The sequence below is a fragment of the Pelophylax lessonae genome (assembly GCF_965119305.1).
Source record: "Pelophylax lessonae genome assembly, chromosome: 11".
NCBI classification, from domain to species: Eukaryota; Metazoa; Chordata; class Amphibia; order Anura; family Ranidae; genus Pelophylax; species Pelophylax lessonae.
The window spans coordinates 177,368,940-177,391,951 of record NC_138778.1 but is presented as its reverse complement, the minus strand read 5'-3'; the positions used below and the strand labels follow the sequence as shown (position 1 = coordinate 177,391,951).

The 23,012-nt window shown below is 41.5% G+C and overlaps 1 protein-coding gene across 2 annotated transcripts in view; it reads right to left on the bottom strand.

Annotated features, from left to right (window-relative positions):
• Positions 1-3,588: 3,588 nt before the first annotated feature.
• The window catches only part of PLCD3 (phospholipase C delta 3), a 98,797-nt gene continuing 79,373 nt past the window's right edge, over positions 3,589-23,012 (bottom strand). For both annotated transcript variants that reach the window (XM_082271781.1, XM_082271780.1), the window contains exons 8-15: positions 21,698-21,850; positions 19,112-19,195; positions 14,247-14,376; positions 12,230-12,346; positions 11,746-11,912; positions 9,277-9,409; positions 8,324-8,473; positions 3,589-3,985 (exon numbers count right to left, since the gene is read on the bottom strand). In XM_082271781.1, the coding sequence (XP_082127907.1) occupies positions 3,897-3,985; positions 8,324-8,473; positions 9,277-9,409; positions 11,746-11,912; positions 12,230-12,346; positions 14,247-14,376; positions 19,112-19,195; positions 21,698-21,850 (1,023 nt within the window). In that variant the 3' untranslated portion in view covers positions 3,589-3,896. The remainder of the gene's footprint in view (positions 3,986-8,323; positions 8,474-9,276; positions 9,410-11,745; positions 11,913-12,229; positions 12,347-14,246; positions 14,377-19,111; positions 19,196-21,697; positions 21,851-23,012) is intronic.

Here is a 23,012-nt window from a genome sequence, read left to right as displayed (position 1 = left end):
CTCCAAAACAAATTTTGGAAGGTGCCTTGATTGAAAAAAAAGGTTGAGAAACACTGCTTTAACAGCTTAGAGAAACCTACTTGAATCTTGCTTGTGGTTCATACAAGCTGAAGCCCATGTGAAACAGGCCACGAGAGAGTAAGGACATTATGGGGTGGTTATTTAAATGATAACAGTAGTGTAAATAGAGCTTAAATTACTTAGCAGCAGGATCGCACCAATCCTGCTCTTCTGTATCAGCATAATAGACCGGTTAAGGGTGGCCATAGCCAAAAGCGCTTGCAATGGCATATGAACATCAGAACTGGACTACGATGGAAGGAGGTGGCCTGGTCTGATGAACCCAAGCATGGTTTGAGGAACATGAGTTTGAGGTGTTGGCTTGGCTTCCAAATTCTCCAGATCACAATCCAATTGAGCATTTGTAGGGTGTGCTAGAAAAACAAGTCCAATCCATGGAGGCCCCACCTCAAAACTTAAAGATCTGCTCCTGAGGCCTTGATACCAGATGCCACAGCATAGCTTCAGAGGTCTACTTGAGTCCATACCTCGATGGGTTATGGTGGGTGGTCATAATGAAAGTAGAGCTTGAATTAGCAGCAGGATGGCTCCGATCCTGCTCTTTTGTACCAGCATAATATGACTAAACAGCATTTAATGTGCAGTAACACGGTTGTAATACAATATATTGCAGACTATAATTAGTCAAATGTCTCTATTCAATATCCTTGTTAAAAAAGTCAAATCCCGCCTGAGCACACACACAGAAAATTATTTTAGGTGACTGCTGTAATCACCGAAAGTAACCGTAGCAAATATTGCCCAACTCTTGAGCGCCAGCTGTTTAATAAATTCATGCTGTGTAATAAGAGACAGCAATAATAGTCTTTCCAAATAAAAGGAAAATAATTACTTTTTTCATTAAATCAGCTCCAGACAAGGACTAGGCAAAGCATTCTGCTGCAGCAAGAAGAAAGCATTTACTTGACCTTTACTGCACTCAGATTTGAATGACTGACAACTCACATCGTGAGAGGCTGCAGCATTGTGTGAGACCATGGCGTTGATTTTCTAAAGGCAAATATACTGTGCATTGCAAGTACACTTGCTCAAGAGCTTAGTAAATGGGATAAAACTTCACTTTGCAAAGCAAAGAATACCCAATCACATGCAAGGGAAAAAAAAAAAAAAAAAAACTTTTGTTTGTACATGATTGGAGGATAGAAACCAGCAGAGCTTCCCCTCGGTTCTAGAGCAAACACACTTAAAGTGCACAGTATATTTGCCTTTTGTTTTTTTAGTAAATCAACCTCAAAGGGTTCACACTTAAATCAGATGCGGCTCACAGCAGGGGTCTGGTGAGTCCCTGTTCACCGTTTCAGTGCTGAATTTAGACCTGAAATGGAGCCTTAAGGCCCGTACACACGATAAGAAATTCGGAAGGGAAATTTCGTCCGACGACCGATCTGCCGATTTTCGGATTGTTAGTATGATGCTTTCAACAGCCAACTCTGACTTTTCGGCCGAAAAAATCCTGATGTGCAGGCTATAAAATTTTTGTCGTCCGTAATACAACGTCCGATTTTTGTCTCATTAGTACAGATTTCGACAGAAAAAAATCTTAAGAGCAAGACTAGGCATGCTCAGAGACGAAAGAACACATACAAAGCAATCCAACACATGACATCACTTCTGAAGTAGAATTCTGTCGTACGGGAAAATTCGTATGAAAATAACCTCTTCACTTTTCACATCAGACTAGCATGCCACAAAAGACGGACGAGCGGTTGGCGGAAATTCGTAGCGTGTGTACGGGGCTTAAGACTCACAGGAACCCCTGTGCAATCTGCTCTGCAGTCGCCCCGGAGCTATGTGAACCGGCTCCTTTGAGAATTGGATGCAGGGAAACACGCATCCATTTCAAATTAATGTGAACCCAGCCTAAGACAAGGGTTCAGGCATCAGGATTTATATCTGGGCCAGCATCTCAGACAGGAAGTAGATGGCAACCGTAGATGATGCCCAAACCAAGATATCTCTGTTCTTTAGTAGATAAAAGCAGATGAAGGCATTGTCAGGGAGAAGTACTGGGATCTCTGAGAGGGAATAAATACTTGAAAGTTTTACACATACACATTACGTAGCATTCATGCTCTTTACATGAAAAGTTGCATCTGAGGCTGGGTCTGCCCCTACTTCTGACAAAACAATTCTTTATATTACTCCAGCCAACCAATTGGACAACAGCCATTTTCGAAAACAGCACATACCTTATTTTGTTGATTGAGGGTAATGTATATATAATATATATATTTTTTTCTTTTCACATAACCAATCAACCATAACATTATGACTACTAATAGGTAAAAGTAAAAAACATTGGTTGTTCTGTTACAATGGCATCTGAAAGTCAGAGGGATATATTAGGCAGCAAGTGAACATGGTGTCCTGGAAGTCGTTGTGTTGAAAGCAGAAAAAAAATGGGCAAGAGTAAGGATTTGAGTGACTTTGACAAGGGCCATATTGGAATGGCTAGACGACTGGGTCAGAGGAGCTCTAACACCACAGCTCTAGTAGGGTGCTCCTGGACTACAGTGGTTAGGACCTACCAAAAGTGGTCCAAGGAGGGAAAACTGGCGAACTGAGTGGCCAAGGCTCATTATGTACGTGGTAAGTGATGGCTGGCCCGTGTAGTCTGATCCAGTATAAGAGCTACTGTAGCTCAAATTGCTGAAAAAGTTAATGGTGGATCCAATAGAAAGGTGTCGGAACACACAGTGTACTGCAGTTTGTTGTGTATGGGACTATGTAGCCACAGACCGGTTAGGGTGCCCATGCTGACCCATGTCCACAGCCAAAAGCGATTGCAATGGGCATATGAGCATCAGAACTGGACTACGGAGTAATAGAAGGAGGTGGTCTGGTCTGACGAACCCAAGCATGGCTTGAGGAACACGAATTTGAGGTGTTGGCTTGGCTACCAAATTCTCCAGATCACAATCCAATTGAGCATTTGTAGGATGTTCTAGAAAAACATGTCCAATCCATGGACGCCCACCTCAAAACTTAAAGATCTGCTACTGAGGCCTTGACGCCAGATGCCACAGCATAGCTTCAGAGGTCTACTGGAGTCCATGCCTCGATGGGTCATGGTGGGTGGTCATAATGTTATGATTGATCGGTGTATATCTGACCTCTGCTCGGCATGAGATTATCATTAGTGCAAGGCTTGTGTATCAGAACAGAAATCATGACCTTAGCGTTTCTAAGAGGCCATATGGCAGATTTCATATTTTTCCAACACCAAACTGGACCATGCTAGATGTGTTTTAAAAAGTCCAGCAAGTACCAACATTGCAGGTATGGGTGGACAGTGATGGATTCCCCAAATGAAATCTTTAACGGGGCAAGCAAGACTCCTTTCTCAATGGCAACAGCTGCTGGGACAGAGAAGTGGCACCCAATGGATGATTCCACCCAAAATATTTTCTGTACTGACACTTCAATAAAATAACTCCAGCCTATTTTTTTGTAGACCGCTAAATAATGACTGTCATGTATCAAACACATGTCCTTTTAAAATGAGGCTTGTAGAATAATTGCTATCTTAATACTGATTGGATTAAAACCTTCTTCTTGGTTTTAGAGCTTGTATAAGCTGTTGTAATACTCTGTATCATGGCTTCTGGAATGTCAGTGACATCACTAAGGGTAAGGCACAGGGAAGACCTGGCTGGCACAGACCGAGAAAAGGGAACCATCTTGTACATGGAGATCTGCAGCCAGGATGTGGACCCCTAAGGGTTCTGAAGGTCACTTTGTTCTGGAACATCTTGACAGTAAGACAATGCACAGTTATTGCTTTAGCCACTGGGCCATGGGTTGGATCCAGACTCTCAAGGGTCTTCGATGTGCAGGTGTACAAACAGTGTAGCTGGAGACAAGGAAGCTCCATCCTTAGAAAGCAGATGGACATGGCGGAATCCTGGGGAGACAATAGATTTCTACACGTCAATTACCTGTTTTTATACATATGATAAGCATAGGTGTGCGCATCCCAATCTCACATGAATCCGTATGACACACACTTTCTAATAAATAAATGTAAACATTTTAAAATGTGTTAAAACATGGACAGTGTCTGTAGAACATCTGACACCATCAGAGGTTGGTGTCAGTCACTAGAACAATGGCACTGGACAGTGTCAGCAGTTTTTTTTTTTTTTTTTATTGATTTTTACACTATTTTAAAAAAAAAATAATTTTACATTTTTTTTTTTTTTTTTAGGAGCCCTGTTGGGGCTTTGGTGAAATATCAGGAATTTAAACAGACCCCTGATGTCTCACTTTTGAGACAGAGAAAATAACTGAGGACAGAGATTCCTGAGACCCTTTCTCCGCAGCCTTAGCTGCACTAGACAGTGAATAAATGTGAAGTGCTCTGTGCTGAGCTGCTTCCTGTTCATTCACAAACTGAAGCATAGTAAACACAATTTACTATGATTATCGGTGCTGTTTATCCCGCCCCTAGAGACAAAGGAATTGATTCAAGCTAAATAAATATAAAAAAACTTAATTTAAAGATACATATTCTAAAATGTAATATAACAAACGTACATTAATACAACCACCAACACATTTCTTAAAAAACCATATGTGTGGACCTCTATGAAACACCTTACCCACACCCAGTCCCACATGTATATAGGATTATCCTACAGTGGTGCAGGGTAGGGGTCTCCAATGCATTTTGTCTGTACGGCTTCTTCAGGGAAAGATAGGTGCCGAGGGTTCACAAAGATTCATAAGGTTGTTTGTAAAATCAAAGATGGTCTCACATATGTAAGCGCCAGTCGGGCCTCCAGAGATTGCTGTGTGAGCAGACCAGACGGGCTAAAAAATCTTCATGCATGTGTACCAGATGACCTTTTGGCACCTGAATAATTGGCTGGAGGGTTTCTCATCTAGCAAGCCATCTAAGCCCACTACAGCAGTCCTAAAACTCCATAATATCTTGAACAGGGGTGTTCCTGGTGAGCTGAATAGCTCCCAGAATAGTAGGGGCTGTGCTATCAGTGGAGGATTTATTTGAATAAATAAACCCTGGTTACCTTCCCATGCTTCGTTTTTGGATTATAATGGATTGACACTTATGATAATTTGGGCAGCACACGAATCTTATCTGTGGGAATTGGATCCTATATATGGACAATCCAACCTTCAATTGTTTCTGGACGCCCGACTGGCCCTTACATATGTGAGACCATCTTTGATTTTACAAACAACCTTATGAATCTTTGTGAACCCACGGCACCTATCTTTCCCTGAAGAAGCCATACAGGCGAAATGCATTGGAGACCCCTACCCTGCACCACTGTAGGATAATCCTAAATACATGTGGGACTGGGTGTGGGTAAGGTGTTTCATAGAGGTCCACACATATGGTTTTTTAAGAAATGTGTTGGTGGTTGTATTAATGTACGTTTGTTATATTAAATTTTAGAATATGTATCTTTAAATAAAGGTTTTTTATATTTATTTTGCTTGAATCAATTCCTTTGTCTCTAGGGGTGGGATAAACCGCACCGATATAGCCCCCTGTCTTGCCCTCCAATCTTTTTTCATATTTTTGATTTTGGGGTGATGGTGCAGTTTGCTGACTGATGGAACGTTAATCTTCTTACCAATTTACTATGATTCCTTTATGAATGAACACAGTGAGTGATCGGTACAAATCTCTCACTTTGTTTATTTAGAAAAGGAAGGGTGCCGTTTTTGGCCTCTTCCCCCCCGATCCCCATCCTGAAACATTCCCATGTGCCTGCAGCAGCTAGTGGGAGAGAAGAGGAGGGAAGCCGGAAGCGGTGGGGATGGGCGGGCAGCAGGAGGAATCTGTGTTGCTCGGGGTTGTACACCCCATGCATACGCCTCTGATGAGAAGTTCCCTCTGTCTAGGCCACATCTATTAAAAGAATGTACTTAGAAGTATCTGGTTGTTACTGGCATCATCGACAGTTCTCTCAAACACATTGGATATGACATGCAGCCCTGAAGTAGGGAACATGGAAGTGTCCTGAAGAAGCGTGCTGCGTCACGCGAAACGCGTCGACGTCATACACCACTACGCCTGCGGACTCCACCCTCCACCCTATTGGAAACTTTGACCGCGTACACAGCTCGAATGCTCGATGCTCGATGCCCAAGCCCTGATTGGTAGACGGATAAGCTCCCACGCTCTCTGGCGGACACTAAGGCTTGCCCCCCCCAACGGACTCACCATGGCCGGACACACAATCGGACTGACTTCTGACGGACGGCACTAAGCGGACATCACACGGACTCAGACCATCCACACGGTCAGTAAACGGCTCTGTTCCTGTGACTACATATTTGCTTACATGCCTGTCCTGGTGAAATCTATAGAGATGGAAGGCTGACTGAACGGTCGGAGACATACAAAGTGTGTCTATCAGTAAGCATAACCTTATACACCGGACTGCAATATCCACAGACCAGAGGACATTTAGCTGCAGAGCGCCCTGACTGCTCAGACACATACACTGGTTGAATATCAGACCGGGTATGCAAATCAATGTTTAAAGCCATATGTTTGTCTGCCTGCTTCGCTTGCCTATCTGTCCGTTTTAGTCTTATGTCCGTGCCGCTTTACATGGTGTCTACTGCTGTGTTCTGTGTTTAAAGATTCACCTGGAAAGTGCAGCCATTCAATACATGTCCATCTACCAGAGGAAGTTGTGGTAGAGCCATCAATTGCCCTTGTATACCATATGGGTGTGAGGATCCTGCACCTAACGGTCATATACGGAGACCTTTGATAACCACCAACTAAAACTCTTATATCAAAATTTGTACAAATATCCCCAACTGGATGTTTCTACTGGAGGTGGCTCTCTCCATACATATTATGTTCACACTCCAAGAGCACTACAATTAATTTCATTTTTGTCATGAACATTTTTTGAATATTTTTTGATTTTTCAAGTGATTGCTGGATTTCTCAATGTGCCATTGGGGTGGTGGGTGGAGTCTGTAGCGTAGTGGTGCCATTTTTCACTAGACAGGACCTTTTGCAGTGTTTCATCTTTATGCCGATAGGTTATTCTCTTATAACATTCTGTGCAATGTTGATGCTGTTGTTTTAATTTTTATTCCATATTTTTTCATTCAATAAAGCTTTATGTGATTTAATTTACCTCACCTTCGTTGTAGCCATACTTTGCAACTGCTTCTCTTTACCCTTTTTTGTCTTATAATTCTTAGTTGCTTGGCACACAGGCTATATGCCGTTGGGTTTGAGGTAATATATTTTATATACATACATCACACCCCCATACCCCATTGTGGGTTGAGTGGGCTTTCTAAGGTCCGGTATCCCTCCCCCCCCATCCCCTTGAAAACATGGAAGTGTTGACCACAGCAATCATAATTTGACTTTCGTATTTCCTATTTAGAGAAGAAAGTCAAGGCTGAACTCCAAGCGAACAGCTAAATACACCACTGACCTAGATGCATGCCAACTGTTTTACCTGCAAACTGTTTTATAATTTTAATTATCTGGTCTTGCAATGCAGACAGAATAGCCAGGTCTTAGATCGCTGTAAAAACTACATTCTAATAAAGCAGAAATACCTGGTCTAGGACCCGCCCCAGCCTGTGATTGGACCATAAAGGTACAGCACACTGACTGGGTCACCATTCTCCCCTCCAGCACTCTGAGTCCTGGTTGGCTCAGAGCGCTGCCACTTCATCTGAAATAGGATCATATTCATGAACCAAAAGTCTTAAAGCTGATGTCAACGCAAAGCGATAATTTTCCGCCTTGGTTTGATCAACATTGAGTCTAAATTGATCAGAAGGGAAGTTATCGCGAGTCAAACTCTTGGGGAGAAGGAGCAGGGGGGTGACTAACCAGCACTGCATGTGTCTATGGATGCACACAGCCTGGCTCAGGAGCCTCCATGCATGGGTGCCCCTTAGCACCCAGCTTGCTGAGGGGGCACCCGGAGGAAGGAGGACCTGACAGCACCAATAGGGGACTTCCAGAAGAGGAGGTAAGGGACAGCTCTGTGCAATATCGTTGTAAGTATAACATCTTTTTTTATTTTAAGCCTTTACTATCACTTTAATATATACAGTAAGTGGATAAAAGGGAAAAAAATGATTCACATTTGCCCGGAGTTCAGCTTTGATGCATGTGACTAGTTATTTTAGATATGAAGTTATTATATTAGCTGCTTTAAACACTCCATGCCCACTGTTTAGCTATTATGCCCATCAAGCTACCCTCCTTTTACCCTCTTACCTTGCTTCAGACTGGGGAATGGCAGTGTGTACTGCCCCACAAAGTCATTACTGGATGTCTTGTCGTAATCTTCCACCACAAATCTGACCAGAGCCAGGTCTGGGCAGAGGACCTCCAACCGAAGGGTCTCGTTCCATGAGGGGTTAAATCCTGGGAAGAATCAAGGTGTTACTATTTACTTATTATTACTGTTCCTTCCTATTTTTTTTTTTACTCTGTAGTGACTGGCATTGTCTAGGCCTGGGTTACAAAACCAATTACAGGATATGCTCGTATGATATTATGATACAACGTGCATTTGCACACAAACTCTACTTTTCAGGTGGATACTTCGCCAGTATGGAGTGTAGCCCTAGTGTATGGAGTGTAGCCCTACTATTACTAAAGAGCCAATCACATTGGTCACTCACCAGTCAATCATGTCCAAATGATTAGATGTGGATATTACATGATAAAAAAAGTGCTATACAGTAAACCCCCGCTCCATCGCGGTTCAGTTTTTGCGGTCCCGGTATATTGCGTTTTTTTTTGTAATGTTATTTTACTATATAAAGCATTAAAAATGAAATATTTTTGTGTTTTCCACAGTCTCTCAGTATATTTTATGTGTTTAAATGAGTTTCTATTGTTTTAAAAGTGTGTTTAAAGACCTTAAAATGCTTTTACACGTACAGTGACAGTAAACAAAACATGCCTACAATGCATTTTAATAGGGTTTTTCTATTTTGCGGATTTTCACTTTTCGTGGCTGGGTCCGGAACGTAACCCCCGCAATGAAGGGGGGTTTACTGTATACCATTTTAGCCACCTTTGGTATGCTGTCCTGTCTTAGCCACAATTTCTAACAACTCTGCTTAGTGTCTAATAGATAGTGTCCATAATTACAAATCCCAAACTTTGAATCATTACTGCATACAAATAAACTGGAGATAGAAAACACACGGGAGCCTCACCGTTGTTGAGGACGTAGGTCGTCTCCTGTTCCCTCTTCCTCCCCAGACTGTGAATCTCCACTCGGATAAATGGATCAACTATTGAATTTGGATTTTCCTGGTTTAGTTTTGGAAGTTGCTGAGCTGAAATAATCTAAGGAAAGAAGATAAAATTAGATTAGTATATTGAAATCCAAATTATACCTTTAGACATTGGCATAAGATAATAAAACATGGGGATTTAACAGGAAGAAATTGGGTGTTTCACAAGACATTTGTGCCACAATTGTATGACTCGCCTCAAGAAAGGCGTCAGAATATGTAGCCTCCATAATGCAGTTATAAAGTATAAACACACACACAAACAATACTATTTGCGGTATTTTGAGATACTTCACTTATTTATACTCAAAATACCGCAATTAGTATTGTTTGTGTGTGTGTTTATACTTTATAACTGCATTATGGAGGCTACATATTCTGACGCCTTTCTTGAGGCGAGTCATTTATGTTTGTGATGTATTTTTAGTCATGTATCAATAAAATTGTTATATTTTAATATACTCCGTGCTTTTAACCACTTTACCACCGGAGGATTTTGCTGTCTTACGTCCAGGCCACTTTTTGCGATTCGGCACTGTGCGACTTTACCTGACAATTGTGCGGTCATGCAATGCCGTACCCAAACAAAATTTACGTCCTTTTTTTCCCACAAACAGAGCTTTCTTTTGGTGGTATTTGATCACCTGTGCGATTTTTATTTTTTGCGATATTAATAAAAAAATGCGAACATTTTGAAAAAAATAACAATATTTTTCTACTTTGACAGTTGAAAAATATCCAATATATTCAATTTTTGACATATATTTAGGCCAAAATGTATTTAGCTACATGTCTTTGACAAAAAAATTGTCAATGAGCGTATTTTTAACCGCTTTAAGATCGGAAGATTTTACCCCCTTCCTGACCAGGCCATATTTTGCGATTCGGCACTGCGTTACTTTAACGGACAATTGCGTGGGCCTTTTTTTCCCCACAAATAGAGCTTTCTTTTGGTGGTATTTGATCACCTGTGCGATTTTTACTTTTTGCGCTATATACAAAAAAAAGAGCGACAATTTTTCAAAAATAACTATATTTTTTACATTTTTTATATGAAATTCCCCCCCCAAAAAAAATGTAAAAATCTAAATTTTTTAACATTTTAGGCCAATTTGTTTTCTGGTACATATGTTTGGTAAAAAAAATCGCAATAAGCGTATTTCGATTGGTTTGCGCTAACGTTATTGCGTTTACTAAGGGAAAGATTTTTGTCATTTTTATTGTTTTTTTTTTTAACGAGTAATGGCGGCAATCTGCGATTTTTTTTTGCGGGACTGCGACATTGCGGCGGACAGATCGGACCCCTGACTGACATTTTTGACACTTTTGGGGGTGCCAGTGACATTACTACAGTAATCAGTGCTATACATATGCACTGTTACTGTAAAAATTACACTGGCAGGGAAGGAGTTAACTTTATTGGAGAAGGAGGGGTTAAGTGTGTCCCTAGGGGCGTGCTTCTAACTGTAAAGGGATGTGGCTGTTTGTGTAACTACAGAGATATACAATCCTACATAGCAGGACCGTATGATCTCTGCACTTACACAGGGGAGAATGACAGGCGGCTTTGCTTACATTAGCCGCCTGCCTTTCTCCCTCTGTAACGGACGATCGCGAGTGACCGGCGGACATCGGGTCCGCCGGTCACACGCGCGGGGAAGTTAGGGAGCGAGCGGGGGCGGAAGCGTGCCTCCAGCGGCGCGCGCTCACCCCCTAGAGCCTCACAGTCTAGTGACGTACCCCTACGTCACTTTGCCTGTGAGGGGCTGACTGCCGCCATAAATAGTCGTGCGGCAGTCGGCAAGTGGTTAAAGTCCATGTTTCTCCAACAACCTATTTCTAGTCTATGTAGGATGTGGCACTTATTACACTCATGTGCGCTCAGTATACTGCTATCTGGTAGCGCATACAAATTTAAGAAATTTAGTATAGAAATATCAATTAGGAATATTACTTTCAGGAGTCTTGCCAGCTGTAATACAACTGCTATGTCAAAGAGTTTGATTTACTAAAGGTGTATAGACTGTTCATTGGCAAGGAAAGTTGCACTTTGCAAGGGAACCGTCCCCATACCTTTGTGAATAGGGTGAAGTTTTTCTGACTTCCATCATCCAATTATACGCAGGCAAAAATGCTGTTTTTTTCCTTGGACGTGATTGGACATTCTTTGCTAAATTAAATTTCACCACATTCACTAAGCTTTTGCAAATTCCCTTGCAATGTGCAACTACTCTTGCGAAGTGAGCAGTCTATTTATCTTTTGTAAATCAACCCTATAGACTCCCTGAAGGACAACCAACAAATGTCATCTTGCCCTTCCAAGTTCATACACTCATCAAACAGATCTGGAAATATTTGCTCCGTTTTCATCGAATAAATTCCTCTCACCTTGATATTCAAAATCTTCATCTTGCTGCTGAGGTCTTCTGGGTTAAAGCATGTATCTTCTCTCCGGAGGAACTCTGGTTTCAGCACAAATCCACACCAACCATTGTCTTGAAAACGCCCTCGGTTTAGATCCATCTTGTGGCCTGGAGTCTGAAAATTCAGTGCCACTGTAGATGAAGAAACATACAGCTGTCAATTACATTATTATTAAGGATACAATATTCCTCCTCTTTCCTTTTCCTAACAAACAAAATCAAAAATATTTCAGAGTTCCAAATTGAAAAATATGTAAGAATCATCAAAAGCACATCTGCCCCACCATCCTAACTTTGGTCATACAATCTTTGTTTTCGGGGCCCTGATGGTCGCTGATTAATAAACTGGGAGTTTTTTTTTAACAAACATGAGGGTATTTGAGCTGATCATTTAGGGTCTAGAGCGAGGGTTTATGTAAGTCATACAGACATTGAGAATGTGTACTTACCAAGCTGGCAGCCGGCATTCCACATTTCCTGAGGGCTAAAGTTGGAAGAGCCGGCTCTCAACGCGTCAGGGTAAATACGACTGAGCTGCTGGGTATTGTAGCGAACCAATTGATTTCCTGTAAACCATGAAGAAGATCGTTAAAGAGTGCTAATGAAACAACATGCAATTACATGTCTTTATGTAATCGTTTTCTCTTAAAGCAGTTCTATGGTTAAACACAACCTCACCAAGCCACCCATCCAATGTGCCACCAAAAAGCTCTCAATGGTAACCGTAACTCTGAAATTATTTCAAGCCCTTATGTAATTTGCTGCTTCAACAGGTGATCACATGACTAATAAGGCTAGGCACAAAGGGGACAGTCAACCAAACAAAAGGGGATAGTCAACCGTGAAGACTCTTATAAATTCATTAGAGTTAGGACTGCAGGTAATACAGGGAGCCGTGGAGTGGCCCTGCAGCTTTCACATGCGTTTGCAAATGTGTGCTAACTAAACCCCTGTTTTGACGCAAACTGTTAGACAGGTTAATTTGGTTGGTAAGCAAACTGGCTGGCAGATTGAACTGGGAATTTTATTTTTGTTTGTTTCATGTGTGGAGCCCTTCCATGTGTCCTTTGCCATGAAGGCCAGTAATAGTTGGGGGCAGAGGCCATTTTCTTTGTTGGGATAGTCAACCAATCTGACATTTGATCCTCCTTAAGCAGAAGGGGCATGACCAAATACTTAGGCACGATGGGATCCTGGAACAAAATTATGTTGCATTTCAAGGCTATTTGGTCTACAGATATTTAAGTAGGATAGGAAAGACAAAATGTATGGGTGCTCAACCTGTGGCCCTCCAGCTGTTGCGAAACTACAAGTCCCATCATGCCTCTGGCTTTGGGAGTCATGCTTGTACCTGTCAGACTTGCAATGCCTCATGAGACTTGTAGTTCCGCAACAGCTTGAAGGCCACAGGTTGAGCACCCATGATGTATTGAGATATGTATTTTATTGGTACTGGTGACCTGAATTACATCTACTGAAATAGTGACATCGTACTAAGGTTAACCATAGTTATCAGGCAATGGTCAAACAGCCTTAGAAGGACTATACAAAAAAACTTCCCTTTATTGACTGTCACAATAAAATCTTTCTTTGGAGATGAAACAGAAATTGCAATGATGGACATTAATCCATGATTACCAATAAGATTTCAGAGTGCAGATCCATTAGAACAGTGGTCCTCAACCCTGGCCTACAGGGCCCACTAACAGGCCAGATTTTCAAGATAACTGAAATACATCCCAGGTGATATCATTTGCTGCTCAGTGATTGCAGTACTCTAGTCTGCATCTCCCCAAGGTAATACCTAAAATCTGGCCTGTTAGTGGGCCCTGTAGGCCAGGGTTGAGGACCACTGCATTAGAACAATGGTATCTAGTTGATGATTGGCTGCCATAGGGTACAGCATTATTCTATGTGATCAAAACTTTCTGAACAGGGGGCCGGTTTACTTGGCTTCAGACTTTAGGAGGGTTGGACTGTGGCCACCGGGAGTAGAAAATGTCTCAGGCTTGGTGGTCAGTGGAAGTAAAAAAAATACGTGGTTCCTGTGGTCAGCAGGAGGAGGAATTGTGCCCCATTAATGGTTTTAGCGGAAAATAGTGCCCCATTTTTTATTTCAATGGAAGGAATAGTGACTAATTGTTTATATTAATGGGAGGAAATATACCCCATAGTTAGTGTCAGTGTCCTATGGGTAGTGTCAGTGGGAGGAATGTTGCTCACCTCTTGGTGTGTCAGTATAAGGAATGGAGTCTGTTGGTATCAATGATAGGAATAGTGCCTCTTATCAGTGGGAGGAGCAGTAACTCAAAGGCAAGTAAAGAGCTGCACCCTGCCCATGGGCCACAGTTTAAAGACCACTGGTTCAGACACATATTTCTGCGTTTCTCAGGCTGCACAACTAGAGGGAGTGTGTTGGTTGCCTAAGGCACAAATGGATTTTTGTTAACCAGGGTCCATAGTTACCAGACTCCTTCATCAGTCTGCGAACTTTGTCCTCGCTGAACGAGCTCATCTCACACACACTGCCCGGCTGATCCCGATACTCCACACTCTGGCAGTATATTACCAAGTCAGAAAGATCCTGAGCGGTTTCCTGTACAGAAGGGAGGCAACATCTATCTCATTTACACCTCATCAATGAAACTTACTATCTTATTTTCACAATGAACTTGACTACAATTATTTGATTATGCCAGATAGACAACAAAAGGAAACCATATCCTCATGAAAGAACTATCTTCCAATCTGAAACATATAGGTTGATTAAATTCCAAGATTCCTAGTTGCTTTTTTAAAAGGGCACCTGTCTCCCTAGTGCTTTTTTTTTTTTTAAATGGCACCTCCTTGCCACAGCCACATCCACCTGTATGCCCTGGTCTTCTGAGTGTCACTTGAAAGCCTTGATTGAAGCAGAATATGCAGGAAGAAAACAGGCGCCACGCTAAGTGCAGTATATCTGGATAAAACGTTTAATAGACGTTTAATAGACCAAAATGGAAAGGTACTCACAAACGATTGTATAAAAACAGCATCCCAGTGTCCGAATTCAGGATGGCACAAGTGGTCTCAAAGCATTGGGCAGTAACGAGTGGAAGATCGGTACTTCCCATCTACTGGGGACACAGCGCTGGCCATTCTGACGTCACTTCCGGGATGCATACTGGCGCCGGCGACGCGTTGTCGGGGCACGCGCTCCTTCCTCAGGCCGATAATGCGCCATTTTGCTCAAGGGCTTAAGTAGACAGGGAGGCAGGGCCAGCTGGGTCCTAAAGAGTGCCAATTAATCTTACTCAAGAGAAACCCGCTGTGACACTGAACTGGGGCAATGTGCATTATGAAGAGAAACCAAAGCAGTAGTCAAGAAATACAGTGATCAACAACGATCTAATTACACTTAACAAGAAATCTATATCAATTAATTCTCAACCAAATTTTAAAAAAGGAAAATTTGGAATAAATAAAAATAGGAATAAATGTAAGAATGAAAAATAAAAATAAAAATAATGAAAATAATAGGAAAATATAAGAAAAAAATTATTTTTTCCTATTTTTTTTTCCTATTTTTTTTTTATTATTTTTTTTTTTTTAGAGCTTTTTATTAGCTTAATAGAGATTTTTATTATTAGAGCTAGATCTAAGATTACAGCTACAGTAGGCTAAGACTAGGACTGAAGTTACGGTTGCAGTTAGGGTAGGGCTGGGTTACAGGTACAGTTTGAATAGGCCTATGATTAGGGTTAGAGCTACAGTAAGGCCATGGTTAGAATCTAGCGTTACAGGTACTGTAAGCCTAGGAGTTGGGGTTATTGATAGAGTTATATAAGCAAATGGCAATCACCCAACCTGTAACTAGCCTCTTCAGCAAGGAGCACATGGAAGGGTGACGCATGTCAAAAAACAAACATAAATTCCCAGCTCACTTACCAACCAGCCTGCAACAAACCCAATTGACCCAGTCTAACAGTTCACATTAAAAACAAGACGTTTAGTTTGCAAAAACAAGTTGCAGAGGCCATGTCCTGGCACCCCAGTGAACTGTTAGACAGGGTCTGTTTCGGTTTTTTGCAGGCTGGCCGGTAAGTGAGCTGGGAATTTGTGTTTGTTTTTTGTTATGGATACAAGTAGGCTAGGACTGGAGTTACAGGTACAGTCAGGTTGGGATTAGGGTTGCAGGTACAGTAAAGCTAGGACTAGGGTTTTAGGTTTAGTAAAGATAGGACTATGGCTATTGAGTATAGTTAAGCTAGTGCTAGGATTTGTGTTACAGGTACGGTTAGGATAGGACTAGAACTAGGATTACTGGTACATTTAGAAAAACAAATTTAAGGATAACTGACAGCTTTTTTAATATTTTCATCCACTTAATAGAACCTTGTTACACTGTTGTTGGGTTGCAACAACACCCTGCATGTCACTAAGTGGTAATGAACATGTGTGATTGCATATATTTTTGGTGTGAACCCACCAAAGGGGGATAAAGACTAGAGATGTCCCGAACTGTTCGCCGGCGAACAGTTCCCGGCGAACTTCGCATGTTCGTGTTCGCCTCCGTGGGCGAACATATGCGATGTTCGGTCCGCCTCCTATACATCATCATTGAGGCAAACTTTGACCCTGAACATCACAGTCAGCAGACACATTCCAGGCCAATCAGCATACCTCCCTCCCACACCCTCCCACCTCTTATAAATAAGCAAGAACAGCATCCATCTTAGATCATTTCTGTGTTACTGAGAGCAGGGAAAGTGCTGGTGCTGCTGCTGCTGTTATAGCTGGGGACAGTTCCCGGTCTTGTTAGCCAGTGTTCTTGGTACACTCCTGCTGTAAGGACAGCACCCCAAAAAGCCCTTCCTAGGGCTGGTATTTGAGGTTTTTTTTATATATATATATATATCTATTGTCCCCAAAAGCCCTTTTGAGGGCTGGTATTTGTGTAATTTTTTTTGTTCTGTGATATATATATATATATATATATATATATATATATATATATATATATATATATATATATTGTCCCCAAAAGCCCATTTGAGGGCTGGTATTTGAGTATTTTTTTAATATATATATATATATATATATATATATATATATGTAGCATGTCCAGAACCAGAAAAAAAAGATCATATAGGTGTAAAAGGGGTTCCCACCTTCCCTGCTCTACTGAAAAATTATCTTTTTTTTCTGGTTCTGGACATGCTACAAAGCTGAAACTTCACAGGTACACTTTTTAGACCCCCCTAGACACTAAATCACACAAAAAAAGTTCTTAAAAATTGTCATTTTTGATAGAGAGCCAATTATTGGAAAAAAAAAAAAAAAAACTTAACAAAAAAAAATTTCTTTGGATTTATTGTTTGGGGGGTCTAAAAAGTGTACCTGTGAAGTTTCAGCTCTGCAGCATGTCCAGAACCAGGAAAAAAAGATCATATAGGTGTAAAAGGGGTTCCCACCATCCCTGCTCTACTGAAAAATTATCTTTTTTTTCTGGTTCTGGACATGCTACAGAGCTGAAACTTCACAGGTACACTTTTTAGACCCCCCTAGACACTAAATCACACAAAAAAAGTTCTTAAAAATTGTCATTTTTGATAGCCAATTATTGGAAAAAAAAAACTTAACAAAAAAAAATTTCTTTGGATTTATTGTTTGGGGGGTCTAAAAAGTGTACCTGTGAAGTTTCAGCTCTGCAGCATGTCCAGAACCAGGAAAAAAAGATCATATAGGTGTAAAAGGGGTTCCCACCATCCCTGCTCTACTGAAAAATTATCTTTTTTTTTCTGGTTCTGGACATGCTACAGAGCTGAAACTTCACAGGTACACTTTTTAGACCCCCTAGACACTAAATCACACAAAAAAGTTCTTAAAAATTGTCATTTTTGATAGAGAGCCAATTATTGGAAAAAAAAAAAAAACTTAACAAAAAAAAAATTTCTTTGGATTTATTGTCTGGGTGGTCTAAAAAGTGTACCTGTGAAGTTTCAGCTCTGCAGCATGTCCAGAACCAGAAAAAAAATAGAATCAGGGTTAGGGCTAGGGTTAGGGTTAGGGCTAGGGTTAGGGTCAGGGCTAAGGTTAGGGTTATTTTTAGTGCTTAGGGTTAGAGTTAGAGGGGTAGGGGTAGGGCTACTAACTCTAACCCTAAGTATCTCACCGTAACCCTAGCCCCTAACACTAAACCTAACCCTAACCCTCTAACCATAACCCTAACCCTCTAACCTTAACCCTAACCCTCTAAGCCTATCCATAAAAATAACCCTAACCCTAACCCTAACCCTAGCCCTAACCCTAACCCTAGCCCTAACCCTAATTCGTATTTTTTTCTGGTTCCGGACATGCTACAGAGCTGAAACTTCACAGGTACAAAATTTTTTATTTTTATTTTCTTTTTAAATTTTTCCAATAATTGGCTCTCTATCAAAAAATTACAATTTTTAAGAACTTTTTTTTGTGTGATCCCTCTCCGGCATGCCACAGTCCAGGTGTTTGTCCCCTTGAAACAACTTTTCCATTACTATTGTGGCCAGAAAGAGTCCCTGTGGGTTTTAAAATTCGCCTGCCTATTAAAGTCTATGGCGGTTCGCAATGTTCGCCGATTCGCGAACATTCGCCGATGTTCGCGTTCGCCGTTCGCGAACAGCGAATTTTATGTTCGCGACATCACTAATAAAGACCATGCAAAGATTAATATCGTGCAGTAACTCCTATTCTCCTGATTTACCATTCATCAAATTAAAGTTGGCAGATCAGTAAAAGGTTATTTCACTTCACTTTTTGTCTTATTAAAAAGGCCTAGTATCCATGGTATTCCACCATGGTATTCCACAGATCACATCTAAAGGCCCGTACACACGCATCGATTGTCGGCCGAACGATCGGCCGTCTTTTGTCCGGTGCTGTCGCGTAGGTTGAAAAGTGCTAAAGACTGCACACGAATTTTGTCGGCCAACAACAACCGACTGCAGAAGTGATGTCATGTGATGGTTAACTTTCCGTGTGTTTTTTCTTCTCTGAGCATGCCCAGTCTTGCTCATCTGCTGTTTGTCGGCCGAATTCTGTACTGACTGAGGAACAATCGGCCGTTCTGGTGTTGGCCAACAAAGATTTTAAAGCCTGCACATCAGATTCTGTTCGGCCTAAAAGTCGGAGTCGGTTGTCGGAAGCATCATACTAACAAGCCGACAATCGGCCGATCGGACGGTGGCCGAATAGTTATGGCCGATAATCGCTACGTGTTTACGGGCCTTAAGTCTTCTTTGAATGCTGAGGCTGGTAGTAAATTTACTCAGTATTCCACATGTACTAAACATTACCATATTCCCTCGACTCACCATCCGAGCCTTTCCTTCTTCATCTTCTGCTAATCTACGCTCACTCAGCTTCTTGCCTTTCACCAAGATCTTCCCCTTCAATGCCTACAGGAAATAAGATACAGTGACATAGTAGACGGTAAGACACACGTTTACCCCAGATTTATACATGGAATAATAAACACATGACCACTAAATGGAACACTATATTTCTAAAGCATCAGTGCCCCAAAGCCATATGGCAGTAATGATAGTCTAATAAAGGGCGGTTAAATCCAATATTGATATATAAGTTTAGGTGCAGCTTGGTAGGCTGAATGGTTGGCCGAATACTTACAGTGCCTTGAAAAAGTACTCATACCCCTTGAAATTTTCTAAATTTTTCATGTTACAACCAAAAATGTAATTGTATTTTATTGGGATTTTATGTGATATATCAACACAAAGAGGCACAACACACCAGCACCCCTTGACAACACATACACTCAGAGCTGGAGGTGCCAGTACTGCATACTACTTTGTCCCCACTGAAAAAAAAGCCCTGGTGACCACAGTAGAGTTTTGGATGTTCTTAACCTCCTTGAGGTGTTCTCTACTCTTCATGTTGCAGTCTGCATCATATATAATACATTCAAAATCCAACAGGGTAACAGAGCCCTTTTAATAAGCATGGCATTCAGGACACATGTGCCAAGTTCTACCGTCATTTGAAATTCCATTTAAAACGGTTTTCAGCATTAACTAAAAAAAGTGATAGCGCCCCCTCTGGCTTGAATTGGGCCCCAATAAAAAAAAAAATATATTGTGGTCCTTTTTGATCATAGAATTTCAATAATGTTCACTGTAGACTCATTTGTTTTATTACTATATAATAACAGACAACCAAAATGTTTTTTTCCATGCTTTACATGAAATCCCACACATTGCAAGAGCCAACTAGGGATGGGCAAAACAGCCCCCTGTTCGGTTCACAGCAGAACTTACGAACAGGGGAAATGTTCTAACCCGAACAGCGAACTCCATTGAAGTCAATGGGAGCCAAACAGGAAATATTAAAAGTGCCCATTTTGAAGGCTTATATGCAAGTGATTGGCCATCAAAGGGGTATGGGGGTCTGGGTACTGCCCTGGGGGACATGTATCAATAAAAAAAATAGTAAAACAATTGTTTTTTCAGGAGCAGTGATTTTAATTATGCTTAAAGTGCACCAATAAAAATTAAAAATTCCTTTAAATATAGTGCATAGGGGGGGGGGGGTCCCTTTTTGTGCCTGTAAAGTGGTGCATCTGTAGCATGCATAAAACATTCTACAGCAAAAATGTAATTTGTAAAGAAAAGAAAATGAGTCAAATCCCATTTAAAATGACTCACGGTCACAATTGCCGACACCCGTCTATTGAAAATCTTTTTTAAAAAAATGGCGTGGGGTTCCCCCCACGATCCATACCAGATCCTTATCCAATCATGGAGCCCGGCAGGTCAGAAAAGGGGAGGGGACGAGCGAGCGTCCCCCTCTTCTGAACCATACAAGGCCACATACCCTCAACATACCCACCCCAAAGTGCCTTGTCCCCATCAATGTAAATCCATCATCAATCATGATACCTGCTGGACCCAAAGAATAGAAAATAAAAGGCTCTGGCCTCTTGGGAGGCATCCCGCTATCTGCCTGCTCTGCGCTTTGACAGTTCTTATATAGGCAAGGGGCGAGGCCCTTCTGACATTACGATACCCCATTCACATAGGGGGGGGGCAGGTTCTGGGGACCCACTTAAAGAGGGCTTCCAGTAAGCCCCTCGCCCGCAGACCCCAAAAACCACAGCCCAGGGTTGTCGGGAAGAGGCCCTTGTCGCCATCAACATGGGGACAAGGTGCTTTGGGTGGGGGGGGGGGAGCAGAGCCCCCCTTCATGTTAAGGGCATGTGGCCTGGTATAGTTCAGGAGGTGGATTTTGAGGGGGACCCCACGCTTTTTTTTTTTTTTTTTACATTTTGGCATAGGGTTACCCTTAAAACCCACACCAGCCCCGAAGGGCCAGTATGGACTTGGGGGGGGGGGGGACCCTGTGCTGTTTTTTCCAACATTTTTTAATAGCCGGGAGCCAGCAATTGCAACCGTGATTCATTTTATATGTGATTTGATTTGCTTTTTTTCCTTTAGAAATTAAATTTTTGCTGTAGCATGTTTAATGCATGCTAAAGATGCACCACTATACAGGTAGACTAAGGGGACACTCAGGAACTATATTTAAAGGATTTTTTTTTCAGCTGTCAGTGGGGAAAGCCCATTGACACCTGATGACTCATCAGTTGTTAAGGATGTCACAGCCAGCTTCCCAGCCCTGCTCCTTAACAACCAGCTTACACAAAGCTTTGCCCAATCAGGGCACAGAATGCACTCTGCAGCACTGAGTGCATTGCAGGGTGTTTGTCAGGGCGAACACCCTAAAAATACGTCTGTTTGGCAAACTCATGCTGGGGCCGAACCGTTCGCCCATCCTTAGTGCCAACTTAGGTTTCAGGTTCACCCAATGACCCATCAGGGACCCTGACTGCCCACTATGACACTGATGACCATACCACCATTGCTATGTGTTTTGTCTCTCACCTCAGGGGATGGGAGCTGTGAAGGGTCCGGATCACCTAATGGTTGTGTTAGTAACATGTCCCCGAGGATGGTACGGAGATGATGAGCCATCTTCACTTGCTGCTCCAACCCACAGTGATTCTCAATGGACAAAATGACTGGATATGGAGAATACTGGAAGAGAGAGGACAAATATTAGTGTAATGTTAGTGACCCTGTCCCCCAGTTTGGCAGATAGACCACCTGTCTTCTACAACATAACTTACATAGTCCCCCAACAAGAGTAACCTAATAATAGGTGGAGGGTTCCTTGTTGTTAAAAAATAATAATAATAATAGGTGGAGGGTAATTTGAACAAAAGTGCTGAAAAATTATCCATTTTATTGAGGTTCCCCGATGGATTCCTCCTCTGGCTGCCTATTATCTGTATGTGGGGCTCAAAATTAAAGTGTATCTAAATGTAAAAACAAAGTGGAAGGACAAACTAAAAAAATCTATTATAGTGCAAGTTTAAAGGATCCCAAAATTGTTCTACCCTTTTCCATGTTTTTTTTTTTTGGATGAAGTGGAGAGGGATTAGAACTCAGTCAGTTTTTATTGCTGTTTTGTACCTATAAGGGAGATTCACCCTCTCTATTAGTCCTGTTGTTTTCACTTTAATTGAAAGTGAAAAAAAAAACCCAAGTGGTGTCCCCAAAAAATGAATGGAGGGAAAATCTTCAAATGAGGACACTAATTCTGGTAACCTGGAGTCCCCAAAGAATTCCTTTATTCTCCAGGAATATTTTCTCACTTCCTGTTTGGCTATGGGACAGGAAGTGAAGGGAAATCTCTGCAATGGGCCAAAAAAAAAAAAAGATCTACAAGGGTTATACCCTCCCTTGCTCTATCCAAAATGTTAATAATAAGTTTTGCCTATATTTCTACTTTAACTTTAGTTATATAGCTCCAATGGCTCTCCATTATCAACCTATTTCAATCCATAAACAAATCCAGTAGCTTGTAGCAAAGACAGTTTGTTCCAAGATCATTCCAAGTCAGTCTGTCCCCATTCAGTCCTTTACACACTTGGGGATCTATAAAAATATTTTTAGACAAGCGTGACAAGCATTCACCCAACCTTGACAATTCTGGCCATATTTTATTTATTACAGTGATTTCCTATGATATTCAGCTCCATCTAGTGCCCATAATGCATTATTCTCTGTGACCAATCAATAAGCATACAACTTTATCCTAACAATCACTCAATCCTCTTATTATAATTTATCAGGAAAAAAATCTGTCCCAAAAAAACATATAGTTATATGATATCCAAAGGCAATTTTATTATTT